Source organism: Acartia tonsa, chromosome 6 (genome assembly GCF_053477335.1).
Source record: "Acartia tonsa isolate MP-2025a chromosome 6, ASM5347733v1, whole genome shotgun sequence".
NCBI lineage: Eukaryota > Metazoa > Arthropoda > Copepoda > Calanoida > Acartiidae > Acartia > Acartia tonsa.
Window position 1 is genome coordinate 36,858,664 of NC_137265.1, and position 15,194 is coordinate 36,873,857.

Consider the following 15,194-nt stretch of genomic DNA (forward strand, 5'->3'; position numbering starts at 1 on the left):
TTTTTTGCAACTTTCCTGTGCACGCCACTAGAGCAAAACAAAAAAATATGAATTCCGTTTTGACCATTATAAAGCTTCCCTGAAACTTTCAGCTCGATTGGCCCATAAAAGTGGCGCTCGGCACTAATTGGTTAATTAACATTATAACTTTATGTCATGGACAAGGACATATTACTAAAAACAGTTTTTTAATTTCTAGATTTCGCTGTCATAACAGCTGAAAACTGCCAAAAATGGCTGAGAACAGCTGTCAACAGCCAAAAGTATATATTGTAGATTAAATCATCCCACCATGAAAAAATTTTGAAAATTTTTTTGCCCCCAGTAAAAATGTGGTTGATTTAAGCAAAAAGATGACCCATGCTAAATATTTTTTTCTGTGATGCAATAATTGTGACCTCACGAGCACTTCAAAGTTTTTGAAATCTGCAAAAAGAATGTTTTTTTAGTTCTTTTGTGTGATCTCAATTTTAAAGATTTTTACAAAATTTCAATTCTAGTATGTCAATATAAACCTGAAATTTACCAAAAAAATGGAGCAGTCTCGAATATAACATATGAAGGTGTATCAAGAAATCTGCAAAGTCAAATTCCATTTTTGCAGTTTTTCTTACCTAACTTAAAAAAAAATTTTAATTTTGTTTTTCTTTTAGATGCAGTAACTAGCTCAATATATATCAATTTTGCCCACCCTCCAGCACCAAACCCCCCTTTATTGATAAGAAGACCATTAATTTTATTTTTTTAATTTTTAAAATACCACAAAAAAATTCATTTGGCAGCTTGCTAATGGCCGCAGCACAGCTGGGAGCGGCCAAGAGTAGAATGAGTAGATAGGACTTATGACGTGTCTCTAGGTAGGTTTTTAACAGTCTGTGTAACAGCCCCAGCTGCCAAATGGATGGACCCCCACTATTTATAGTAGTATTTTTGAGCTCAGTACCAATAAAAACCTACCCCTAGACATGTCACAAGCCCTATATACTCTTCATACTCTTAGCCACTCCCAGCCATTTTCAGCCAGTTCTAGCAGCTGGTACAAGAAATTTTAAAAGTGGATATTTAAAGCAAAAATATGTTTCAAAAGTTGATTCCTATGCAATTAATGATAGTTTCGCCCTGAATATAGCCCAAAAATGGCTAAATGACTGAGCCGCCAGCTGTTAGCCGTCACTTTTGCAACTTTTTGTTCCATTTTGGGAAAATAGATGTACCAAGTTTTGTAACAAAATTCAAAATTCTAAGTGCAATTTGTGCATTGATTACGAGATGGTTGCATTAAGCACCACCCCCCTCAAACTTGAGTTAATTCCTTTAATGATCTTGATAGATATATGTTTATAACTTTTAATATATTTTACAATAGTTTTTAAAGTTAATGTTGGGAGGGAGATATATCCCAATCCTCTTTTTATAAAAAAAAATTTTAAAATGTAATAAATTTCTTATGTACAGTAGGTTTGGTAAAATCTTAATAAAATCACCCTTGATTTTAGTTAAAGGGGGCTGTTAAAAGTCATAAATGGGGTGTCAAAAAATTTAGTTGTTAATAAAATAATGGAATATAACCTGATATTATAAATTTGAAACATATTTTTGATGTACAAAGAGAATAAAGGAACATGTATTACACTTTTCTTCATAGAAGAAATTGAATTATATTTTATTTGTTTTTTTTCAACACAAGGTTATTTGTGTATCTCTTGGTACAAGATACCACCATATTATTAGTTAAATCTAATTTTTTATAAATTAAGTGAATAAGTCTGTTAGACCAAGGGTAGAAGCTCAGTAGATAGACAGACAGACGGGCAAGAAGAATTATCAAAATTTTACTAAAATAGACAATTAATTAGATAAAATCCAATAGAGAACCTGTGAATGATCAGACAGACAGAGGGACAGACAGACAGACAGAGGGACAGGTAAATAGTAACAGAGAGTCTTTGAGGCATTAACAAATTACAATTAGGCTATGCTAGATGATTCATTGAAATCCAAAAGAGAGGCAGTTAGACAGATAGACAGACAAGTGGTGGTACAGACAGACAAAAGGACAGACAGACAGAGGGACAGACAGACAAATGGGTATTGCCTAAAACAGTTTGGCTGCTATATGAATCATTAAAACCCACCGTAGAAAAGAAATTTACATTAGTTTCTTATTTCGATACTCAACGCCCCCCCCCCCTCCCCCACTCAAAGGGGTTTATTATTTCTTAATATCAATAAGTGACTTTTCAGCTTAATAAAATTGAATGTACTTTTTATTTCATCAATTTATCTTAAATAGAACGAAAGTTATAATCATTTTATTGTCTACAAGATATATGCTTTGAGTAAAAATCAACATAATTGTCAGTAAAAACGTCATATTTATGCATATTTACACAGTAAATAAATTTTAAAATTGTATTTTACTGTAATGAATAACTTAAGGGGGTTGTATGAAATATCAAAAACCTAAAAAAAAACCTAATTTGGTTAAATTAGTCCAAGTAATGATTGATTTAGTACAGTACGTATGAATAAGTTGTCAATTTCCTACCAGAGTCCTTGTGTTATCAGAACGAAAACAGTAATCCTAAAAGAATTTTTTTGTTGAAAAATCTCGCTACCTCGTAACAAAGTAACATGATGTCTACTTGTCTCTACCGAAGGATCTTACTAACTGCTGAACCGATATAGTTTTCCTTGGAAGGATAGCTTCTCATAGATCCTGGGAAGGTTTATAACTATTATGGGGGTCCGGGAGGGTACCACAACTCTCTCAGGAGAAAACGCCGGAAAATACCAAAAAATATTGAAATTTTCCCACAGGGCGGCGCCATTATCAGAGACACATGAATTGATCTAAACATAGACAAATTATTTATCAAATTAAATATTGGAAATAAAAAAAAACATTCAAAGGGCCACTAAAGGCCTCTAGGAGCGTTGCCGCTAGAGCATCTCATACAGTAGTATAGTACACTATAATATGTTTAATTATATTTAGGTTGTAGGATTGCTGCTGCTAGCCAGTGGGACTGTTCTTCAAGTTGTATACACAAATTACCTCAGGTTAGATCAATTATATAAAAATCAGCTACTCTATAACTTAAAGGTATGTCCGAATTGTAGGGGTGATTTATTTATGGAGGGAGGGGACTTTATTACACATTTATGACAATAGTCCACAAAGTTTCTTAATCATATTTTCTTAGTTTGGGGACTTTTATTGAGTTTTGATTGGTTGGTTATCAAGTTGAGTATGCAAACTTTCAATCACTAATTGTAATCTACATATGGATTAATTTTGTGTAGCATTATTGAGGATGTACATCAATTTACCGGCCATTGTCATATCCATTTAGATCCTTGAAATTATTAGATTACTAATAGGACGTCAGCAGTTAACAGTGTAAATTATCCTAAACAATGACCTTGTTGGTTTTTTAAATCAACTTTCGTATACTGGTAATAAATATAGAATCTACGTGTGCATTATGACAAAGGAAAAAATGTCGTCAATTTAGGTTACTAAAATGAACATTATTTATTGGTCAGTTCGTTCTTGAAGTAGTAGGGGAGGGGAAAAGGTAAAGGGGGGATGTTTATTTTAGCCAGCTACAAGTTTCACTTTCATAAAGTACATGATAATCTGGTGTAAGATCCAAGTATTAAAATATTCATTATTATGCTTTACTTTGTTGGTATTTTGTTACTTTTTTTTGTGGCATTTTATTATTACTTCAACCTTCTTTTTTATTGGTGAAATCTATTAATCTAGGGCTGGATTTAGGCTATTTTAATGAATTTCACATTCACCTCTTAGGTTGAATGTCCATATAAGCTTCATGCGTAGCCGTTAGAAAAAACTTCAAAGAGATTAGAACAGATAGGGTAATAAGTTATAAAAACTACATGACATTATTTTTAAAAGCGAAGCTTTTCTATAATTAGGGTCGGTCCGTCCGTACGTCCGTCCGTCACAGAGAGTTAGCTCTTTTCGTTAATTTAAACAGGTTAGAATTGTCCTTTTGATTCCAAACTTTGCATGATGATTTTTGTAGTAGTTAGGTACAATTTAGAAAGCGTAGCAACTCTATAATCAATACCAGAATGTCCGTACGTCTATTTGAAACATGTAGATTTTTAACTTTTTTGACAACAAATTTTTGTATGTTAAAATTTTCCGATTCTTCAGATTTTTTTAAAAATTGATTCCTATTACAACAAGGTACAATGTTATAAGCAAAGCATCTCTATAAACAAGTCCTAAAAATGTAAGTATGTCCTTAAACAGTATCATCTATTTATGCAGTTTTGCAACAAATTTACCAACAATATTGTTTGTACATTAATATGCATTAATATTCTGCTAATTCAGTTCTGACAATCTACAAGTGTTAATGTTCGTTTGTCCTTCCATTTCAGAGCTTCGCTTTTATGGATGTTGTCATACTTGTTTACTCAAAATTTTACCTTAGACATTTTCACATTTTCGTGCAAATTTTACACTCTATGACATTCAACTAGACAATGTTAATTTCTAAATTTAAATTGCCTAGAATAGAAATGAATATCTCTCTTTTTCACTGAGTTAATTTAGTTATCTCCACTCCCCCTTTAACATGAACTTTACCTCTAAAACTTTTTTGCTTAATATTCAAAAAGAGAGATCAAAAATATAAATACCAGGATCGCATATAAAAGCTGGGCAAACGTAGTAATAGAACAGATGATGAGTGGTAAAAACAAATACTATCACAAAACCTTTAAGCATAAATTTATATCTATGTATGTATTTTTCGCATGACAGTTTGACTAACCAGCTAAATGATAAACTAATTGGTAAAGGGAATCTTATCAAAAACTTATAGCCGTCAATCTGATTATAGGAGCTGAGAAAATAACGTTTTTCACACTTTTTGAAAGCGAAGCTTTTCTATAAATAAGGTCCGTCCGTCCGTCCGTAAGTAACGGATAACTTTTTTTCGTTCATTTAGGCATGTTAGAGTTGTCCTATCGATTTTAAACTTTGCATGATGATTTCTGTAGTAGTTAGGTACTACTTAGAAAGCGTAGCAACTATATAATCGTTACCAGAATGTCCGTACGTTTTAAACAAGTTGATTTTTACCTTTTCTAACAACAGTTTTTTATGTGATATAATTATCCGATTGATCTGATTTTTGGAGTACTGATTATAATAAGGTACAATATTATTAAAGAAGCATCTCAATAATCAAGTCCAAAAAATGTCAATATGTCCAGTTTTGACACTCTACAAGATTTAATGTTCGTCTGTCATACCGTGTCATCATTGTTCAACACAGAAATACATACAAACATACAAACAAATGAACGTTACAAATTATATAGGGGACCATAAATGTTTTGAAAGCTTTAGATAAAATCTTCTTTGGATAAGAAAAATTAAAATTTGCTTGTTATGGTTGCGCTACTCCTATACATATCTATACTTGTATTTTAGTGATATATTACTATACATAGTTGACCTTTCCCTCTATTGATGTCAGTCTAAACTCTGCAAATTAATTAGAATCGGTCCAATATATGCTTTTATCAAACAGTAAAACATTACACTTTTTTAAACGAACACTCTATGATTACTTTTGGTTTTATATCATAGAGGGGGGAGGGGGTGTTTTTGGCCATATCTTTTTAAAGACAACTACTCCCCCCCCCCCCCCATCTTCTCCAGCCAACATTACAAATTCTTAAGATAGCTTGAAACCTGCCCTAAAACAATAAAAAGATCTTCGCACTTAGTTTAGTATATATTTAATGGATTCAAGAAAGAAAAAGAAAATAACTCTTTGTGTATTGTAGAAACATACTTTAACACTAGACCTAAAACACATACATACATTTTCCAGCTACTGTAAATTTAATTTAAATTCTAATTTAATTAGCATGAAAAAGTATACATCACTATCACTTTTTTAATACAAGAGTAGCAGCTAATTAAAATTGAGAAAAGTACATTAGTTTTTATAAGAATATATTTCTGTTTTTTTATATTTTAAATTTAATTTTAAATTTACATTGACCACCTAGAAAACCTTTATTGATCACCATAGTAAAAGCATAAATTCCTAATTTTAATTTAATAAACCACTTAAAATTAAGAATTATCTTTCTAATATAATAAGAACATGGAAAATAAACGAAGTAACTGGTTACGTCATATTTGCATAGTAGCTTTTCTTCTGTTTCTAGCACCTTCGGGGGGCTCTAACCCTGCAGGGCAATCATTACCATTCAATTATGACTGTAGTTTTGGAAGAGATTTTACATTTTGACAAAAAACATCTAGCTATATTTCTGCCAGTTGTAGAAACGCCATGTACTCCTAGAGACTTCTATGGGGGGGGGGGGGGGGGGCGGGGTCTTCTCTCCCACACATTCAATTCTAGTTTTTAGAAAAAAGAAAAGAAAAAAAATGGTTGGCGTGTCATTTTTGCCTACGGATGATTTTTGATGGGCGGATAGTGGTACTGCCAGACCAATGAAAAGATGCACTGTAAAGGAGACCCATATCGATTTAGCGGTTAGCGAGATCCTTCGGTACACACGGACAGACAGTCATCCTTTTACTTTAATATAAATATTAACCTTAACTAAAGTTATATGTATAGCAACATCAACCTAAAAAAACACTTTGTTTTTGTTTATTTTGTAAGTTTGTGAAAAAAATGTGTAAACTAAGTAACTAAGTGTAACTCTGGACAAATTTAGTTTCCATTCACACGAATTTCTTTCAAAGTAATCGAATTTTTTTTAGCCAAGGCTTTTTCTTCTGGGTAAAATAAAAACAAGATTCTGTGTGTAGATTTGCACCGAGGCACAGTGGGGTAGAGGCAGGACTAAATAATGTTTCAAGTATGGCTTCAAATTAATATGAGTTTTGTTAGCCAGGGCCTTAGGCAAGTCGGGTCTAACAAAACTGGTTTTAATTTTAATATTTTTCATTTTAAAATAAGCGAAAAGCTGTCTATAATATGAAGCGATAAATAACTCTTCTTAGATCTTAGCCGCTGGCATGGAATTTTAATTATTGGTTTATGATGTAACATAATCGCAAGTTCAAGTCTTAATGTCTTTTCAATTCTAGTGTCTAGGTTTTCTATCTGTATAACCACTGAACCTATTAGGTTCTGATTAGAAGCAGGGATGGTTTTAGGCTATATTTTTTGTCTTCCCTTTCTGTTCTAATACTGAGCCCCTAGCTCATGATCATATAAAGTGGTTTTAAGAGGAGCTTTAAATCTTTAAATTCATGATATGCTTCTAAAAACCCTAAAATAGACCATAAAAATAGTTTAATCCTCTAATTTTTTATTTGCCTCACAGTGCAATGAAAAATTTGTATTTATTTTTCTTATAAATGAGTTACACATCAGGCATGTGTTCATTTTTTAATGGACATTATTTTTAGAAATAAAATAAGCAATTTTTTATCTTTTATATATGTCCTATATTTTTTAAACCTTACAAAGATTTTATTAAAAATAAAGTAAAAATATCTTCAAATGAAAGGTAATTGTCTAAACTTTTGATAATGATTCCTAGGACAACTATGCAAGCAACGTTAAAAATAACTTCATTCATTTTAAGTAAATTGCACTTAGAGCAATTATTTTTTATAAAAATCTTAAAATTAATAATTGTTACCACCTAACCCCTATTGAAATGATATTGTATTTTCGTAAAGCAAAAAAAATAAAGATCCATTTTATATTTCTATGTAGTAAGGTTTGTGAAGGTATTACCATAGGTAAATGGATAGTAAAATAATAGAAAACATGTCTTGGCAGCTGCACGTAAACCGTTCATTAACCCTCTAGGGGGATAAACATAATAGGGGACAAACATACCAGGGGGGGGGGGGGTGGACATTTCTCAATTGAAATGCTTTGAGATTTTTTCTCATAATTAAGTGTAAGGTAATGGTCGATTTTTGTCATGCAAGGTTGTATCGGGTTCGAAGCCCTTCTTTTGGGTAGCCAGTATTGATATTGGTATAACTGTCGGACGGATTTTTAAAGTTCAGCCTTTGGACAAAAATATTGAAGAAATAAAATTTAAATTTGAATTATCCTAAAATTTAACATCTACATTTAGCGGTATTATTAGCTTTAAATTGCCTTTCTTGCAAATTTTCGCCATAACTGATGAGACCAACTATTTTCAGGCAGGAAATTACTTATTCCTTTATCTATAATATACGGGTAACAAATGAGATCTATCGCCTGATTTGAGAACATTTTATAGAAGGAGGGAATTAGCCACAGTCCATAACATTTACATTATTCCACCAATATAAAACCTTTCTACTTTTTGCTAATTAGGACGTCATTATTTAAAGTACATAATTTATTTACTTTTCTTGATACAAGAGCGTATTCTCTATAATTACAGTATGTCATTGTCTATCCCTCCTAAAAAAACTTAAACTCAACACGAAATAACAATGAATCACATAAATCAATTAACCCGCGATGATTGCTCAACACGTAGCGCATCCTCTTGGCGTCGTAGAGGTGATAGGTTCGGAGCTCTGCTTAACACCGCGTTATAACTAAAGACGTTAAAAAAGTGGCTACTGCTGCTTCTATGTCAGGTGGGCGACATTTATAGTTAGAGTTGGGGAATGCCTTGGCCAAAAACAGGGGCAACACATTACTATATACAGTTAGGACTTCTAGACTAAGGTCGTGTAGTCAAAGAGTTGGTTGTCTGATGGACGTTAATTAACTTAATACCACGGATGTTTTGGACAGAATAGGAGATATTTAACTCTCCTTAGTTATCCTGGGATGTTAGACCTGATGTTAGATTGTCATGGAAAGCAGCCTTGCCCGTATGAGGTACCATCCCTTTATCATATCACCAATCTGAAACAATGATATAATTTTTTTTTACAGTTATCTTGGAGAAGAATTAAACCTGCCTTTGGTGTTATTACTCAGTGGAATAGTAATCTCCATACTTGCTTGGCTAGGATGTTGGGGTAGTTTCAGGTTAATATTGTTATTTCTTAGTAGAATAGTATTCTCCATAATTGCCTGGCTCGGATGTTGGGATAGTTTCAGGTAAATATTATTATTACTCTGTATAATAGTAATCTATATTCTTGCCTGGCTAGGATGTTGGGGTAGTTTCAGGTAAATATTATTATTACCCTGTGGAATAGTAATCTCCATACTTGCCTGGCTAGGATGTTGGGGTAGTTTCAGGTAAATATTATTATTACCCTGTGGAATAGTAATCTCCATACTTGCCTGGCTAGGATGTTGGGGTAGTTTCAGGTAAATATTATTATTACTCTGTGGAATAGTAATCACCATACTTGCCTGACTAGGATGTTGGGGTAGTTTCAGGTAATTATTATTATTACTCTGTGGAATAATAATCTCTATACTTGCCTGGCAAGGATGTTAGGGTAGTTTCAGGTAAATATTATTATTACTCTGTGAAATAGTAATCTCTATAATTGCCTGGCTATGATGTTGGGGTAGTTTCAGGTAATTATTATTATTACTCTGTGGAATAATAATCTCTATACTTGCCTGGCAAGGGTGTTAGGGTAGTTTCAGGTAAATATTATTATTACTCTGTGGAATAGTAATCTCTATATTTGCCTGGCTATGATGTTAGGGTAGTTTCAGGTAAATATTATTATTACTCTGTAGAATAGTAATTACTATACTTGCAAAAGAAAACCAGCCCGAAAAAATTATGATAGAAAAAGTTTTTGATGCATTTTATAGTGCCTATAAAAAATGACGTCGTACTAGTCTACCATTGCACACTGGTCCGGAGGGGTCAACAATTCAATTTTTCCTACCCATCAATTTAGACAAAAGTTGACCTGCCAGCCTTCAAAGACATCCTGGGCCACCTATATTTTAAATATCAACCCATGTTAATAATATGTTTTTTGAAATAATTTGGGGCCAAAGCTGCAGAACTCTAAAATCTAAGAACGTATTATTGACATTGTTAAATTGGCTATACTTGCTTAAATCTGATAAAATCAAATATCTGCATGTTGGAAATTGTCCAACTAAAATAAGTCCTACATAAGTTCAAAAATTATTTATAACACAAAAAATGGTACAAAATGCAAAAATGTGTTTTTTTTCCTCAGTTTTTAAGATAAGGGTAAGTTTGGCAAAATTTTCTTATTGAGTACTCTCTGAGCTTTTCGCATGTTTATTAAAGAGAATTTGTTGGTATTGCAATTAGCTTAATATTTCACGATATATATGGCATCCGGTTTTGTTCGTTTTTTGCATTATCTTAAAAACTAATAGATCGATTAAATTTCATCGATGTTGTAATTTAGAATTATTCCGACGCACGTAGAGGGGGGAAGGATCTATTTTTGCGGAGTAATATCTAATAAACAAAATGAAAACATACGAAATAGCTAAATAGTATAAAAATCTGTTATATTTCATGTAGGTTAGTTAAAATAAATTTTTAAATGTCAATTTTATTGTTTTATATTCATATAATTGATATTATTCTTTCAGCCTACTCTTTATGTTTCTTCATGTGTGTGTGTGTGTTTCGCGCCTTGTTATTTCGTAGCATAGAGTGAGGAGAAACAAGAATACACACACACACATTCAAACACACAAACAAATGCATATCCTTATAAAAATATGCCATAATTTTATAAGCCTCTAGTAAGATGAAATAACAATGATTTAAAATATTTTCTAAATGGATAAAATCAAGAAAATTTAGATAAAATAATCAAGATATTAAAAATTAAAAACGCGCAAATTTGAAATTTGCAGCTGGTGAAAAACTGGTTATACTTACAAAAATTTTTACTTCACATGATATTTAGCCAATGCAATTGTCTACAAAAAAGTATTTCAGAGTCTTCTTGATTGGACAACTCCTTCCCGCCCTAAATGTCCAATAAAACCTCGGGAACGGCAAAAATCAGACTTTAAAGGTCATTTTAACGGTCTTTGACCTTCGAGGTCATGTATTTTTTTTTTCATAAATGGACTCCCCGACCCATAAAACCCCTAATTTGCTGTATTGGGCATTAAAATCGGCCAAAAGACGGCTGAAAACGAATTGTTGACCCAAAACTGCGTTTTCAGACCAGTGTGCATTGGTCATTTGAAACGAATACTCGCCTGTCATTGTTAATTTAGTCTGTACGTCCTCTCATTGGTCACTTTTATTGTATGACGTAATTTTTTTTTATATGCACTATAAAGAGCTTAAAAATTTTTTTAATCATCCCAACTTTCCATAATGTATGGGTATTATTTTTGTTAACTTTAGGGAGGAGCCGACGATAACCTGTGTGTATACTGGTCTCCTAACAGTTATCTTTTCTCTGGAGGTTGTTATTGGTCTTGTTGCATATCATGCCAAAGAATCAGTAAGTATTATCTGTTTAAACCTCCTTACATCCTTAATTTTTATGTTAGCTGTCTGAAAATGAACAGCTATCAGATATTTTACAGGGTTGTGTGATGTTTTCCAAATGTTTCAAAGACAAAAATTTTATTAAAAGTACGAAAAAAAAATCCCTTATGATAATTCACAAAATTACCCCTTCTGTATATTACAATTAGTTGTTGAAATGCCTAGACACTCAACATGAAAATCCAATCAATCAAAATTCATCAAGTTCCCCAAAGTTATTAAGCCAGCGAATAAGAAAATGCTATTGTCAAACTTTGGGGACTATAGGAATAAACACCCCCAATGACCCCAACCTCACTGGAAGAATATAATCGTGTTTCATTATGTTTTCATGCTCAAATTTGGGGGTTAATGACCTTATAATGACAATATCTATTACCTAGATCTGTATCTGTAGCATAATAATTGTAATGATACTTTCTGTATTGATAATGATTACTAAATACAGTTTATGAATGTTTTTATTAGATTATTTTCCAACATTAATTGTCACACAAGAGAGGGAAATAATTCAGAGATAAAAGAAAAGATTTTTTTAGAAGTTTCTACTCCTGTAAATTTAAATGAAATTGCTTAAGAACAGCATATAAAGGGACCTTAAAGAAAAACCTTCTTTATATAGCTCTATAACTTATACTTCATGCCAAATTTTTAATGTTTGCCTTAGCCTCACATAGATAAAAATATAATTTAATAAGATCAAGTCTAGGCATTTTAAAAGAATTTGGTTCATTATCTGTAAAGGAACTTTTTCTTTGATTTACTTATTCTTTTATTTATGTGAAGAATAAAGGATTAAACTATCATGTTACTAATTAACCAAAGTTTGGCTATGGGGGTAAAATTACTACAACATAAACCAATTTACAGAATTTGTATTCTATTATATAGAAAAAGTTCTTAAATTTTTTTTACTATTCTTACTTCAATTATCATGTATTTATTTTTTGAATGTAATTCAAAGGATTATTTTCATTAAATTTATTCTAGAGGCAAAAATATTCAATTATATAAAGTGTAAAAACTTTGGGTACTTTTATTAAAACTTGATTGGTTGTTTCCAACTAGCATAGTCCAAACTTTCCCACTAGCAGTTTTAATCTACAGGAGGGGTAATTTTGTGTAATAATGATTCTGCAAATTAGAATTATTGGTTGAAAGTTTAGACAATGCTAGTTTGATAAGATTTAATAGAAGTACCCAAAGTTTTTATGCAGTATATTAATGAGTTTATAAAATATTGGTTACCAATATAATTTGCAGTCCTCCCTCCCTGGTGTTAATGCATAATTAAAGGAAAATTAGTATAAGTAGAATACACGGTGGATCAAACATAAATAGTTTCAAGCACACAATAAACATACTACAGTAAGCCATAGAATCATAATATATAGAATACAAGGTAGATCAAACATAAATAGTTTCAAGCACACAATAAACACAATACATAAGGCCATAGAATCATACTATATAGAATACAAGGTGGATCAAACATAAATAGTTTCAAGGACACAATAAACATACTACATTTAGCCATAGAATCATAATATATAGAATACAAGGTGGATTAAACATAAATAGTTTCAAGCACACAATAAACATAATACATAAAACCATGGAATCATAATATATAGAATACAAGGTGGATCAAACATAAATAGTTTCAAGCACACAATAACCATACTACAGTAAGCCATAGAATAATAATATATAGAATACAAGGTGGATCAAACATAAATAGTTTCAAGCACACAATAAACATACTACATATAGCCATAGAATCATACTATATAGAATACAAGGTGGATCAAACATAAATAGTTTCAAGCACACAATAAACATTATACATATAGCCATAGAATCATACTATATAGAATACAAGGTTGAACAAACATAAATAGTTTCAAGCACACAATAAACATACTACATATAGCCATAGAATCATACTATATAGAATACAAGGTGGATCAAACATAAATAGTTTCAAGCACACAATAAATACAATACATATTTCCATAGAATCATAATATATAGAATACAAAGTGGATCAAACATAAATAGTTTCAAGCACACAATAAACATAATACATATATCCATAAAATCATAATATATAGAATACAAAGTGGATCAAACATGAATAGTTTCAAGCACACAATAAACATAATACATATATCCATAAAATCATAATATATAGAATACAAAGTGGATCAAACATGAATGGTTTCAAGCACACAATAAATACAATACATATAGCCATAGAATCATAATATATGATTATAGAATACAAGGTTGAACAAACATGAATAGTTTCAAGCACACAATAAACATACTACATAAAGCCATAGAATCATGATATTTAGAATATACGGTGGGATTAAAAATAAATAGTTTCAAGCACACAATAAACATAATACATATAGCCATAGAATCATACTATATAGAATACAAGGTGGATCAAACATAAATAGTTTCAAGCACACAATAAATACAATACATATTTCCATAGAATCATAATATATAGAATACAAAGTGGATCAAACATAAATAGTTTCAAGCACACAATAAACATAATACATATATCCATAAAATCATAATATATAGAATACAAAGTGGATCAAACATGAATAGTTTCAAGCACACAATAAACATAATACATATATCCATAAAATCATAATATATAGAATACAAAGTGGATCAAACATGAATAGTTTCAAGCACACAATAAATACAATACATATAGCCATAGAATCATAATATATGATTATAGAATACAAGGTTGAACAAACATGAATAGTTTCAAGCACACAATAAACATACTACATAAAGCCATAGAATCATGATATTTAGAATATACGGTGGGATTAAAAATAAATAGTTTCAAGCACACAATAAACATAATACATATAGCCATAGAATCATACTATATAGAATACAAGGTGGATCAAACATAAATAGTTTCAAGCACACAATAAACATTATACATATAGCCATAGAATCATACTATATAGAATACAAGGTTGAACAAACATAAATAGTTTCAAGCACACAATAAACATACTACATATAGCCATAGAATCATACTATATAGAATACAAGGTGGATCAAACATAAATAGTTTCAAGCACACAATAAATACAATACATATTTCCATAGAATCATAATATATAGAATACAAAGTGGATCAAACATAAATAGTTTCAAGCACACAATAAACATAATACATATATCCATAAAATCATAATATATAGAATACAAAGTGGATCAAACATGAATAGTTTCAAGCACACAATAAACATAATACATATATCCATAAAATCATAATATATAGAATACAAAGTGGATCAAACATGAATGGTTTCAAGCACACAATAAATACAATACATATAGCCATAGAATCATAATATATGATTATAGAATACAAGGTTGAACAAACATGAATAGTTTCAAGCACACAATAAACATACTACATAAAGCCATAGAATCATGATATTTAGAATATACGGTGGGATTAAAAATAAATAGTTTCAAGCACACAATAAACATAATACATATAGCCATAGAATCATACTATATAGAATACAAGGTGGATCAAACATAAATAGTTTCAAGCACCCAATAAACATAATACATATAGCCATAGAATCATACTATATAGAATACAAGGTGGATCAAACATAAATAGTTTCAAGCACACAATAAACATAATACATATAGTAATAGAA

At 30.9% G+C, this 15,194-nt stretch overlaps 1 protein-coding gene across 1 annotated transcript in view; it reads left to right on the forward strand.

Moving 5' to 3' along the window:
* Nucleotides 1-15,194, forward strand: part of LOC145323361 (CD151 antigen-like) — a 43,933-nt gene that overhangs the window by 19,358 nt on the left and 9,381 nt on the right. Inside the window, exons 3-5 of the mRNA XM_080165790.1 lie at nt 2,999-3,063; nt 8,937-9,032; nt 11,326-11,425. Coding sequence (XP_080021916.1) covers nt 2,999-3,063; nt 8,937-9,032; nt 11,326-11,425 — 261 coding nt within the window. The remainder of the gene's footprint in view (nt 1-2,998; nt 3,064-8,936; nt 9,033-11,325; nt 11,426-15,194) is intronic.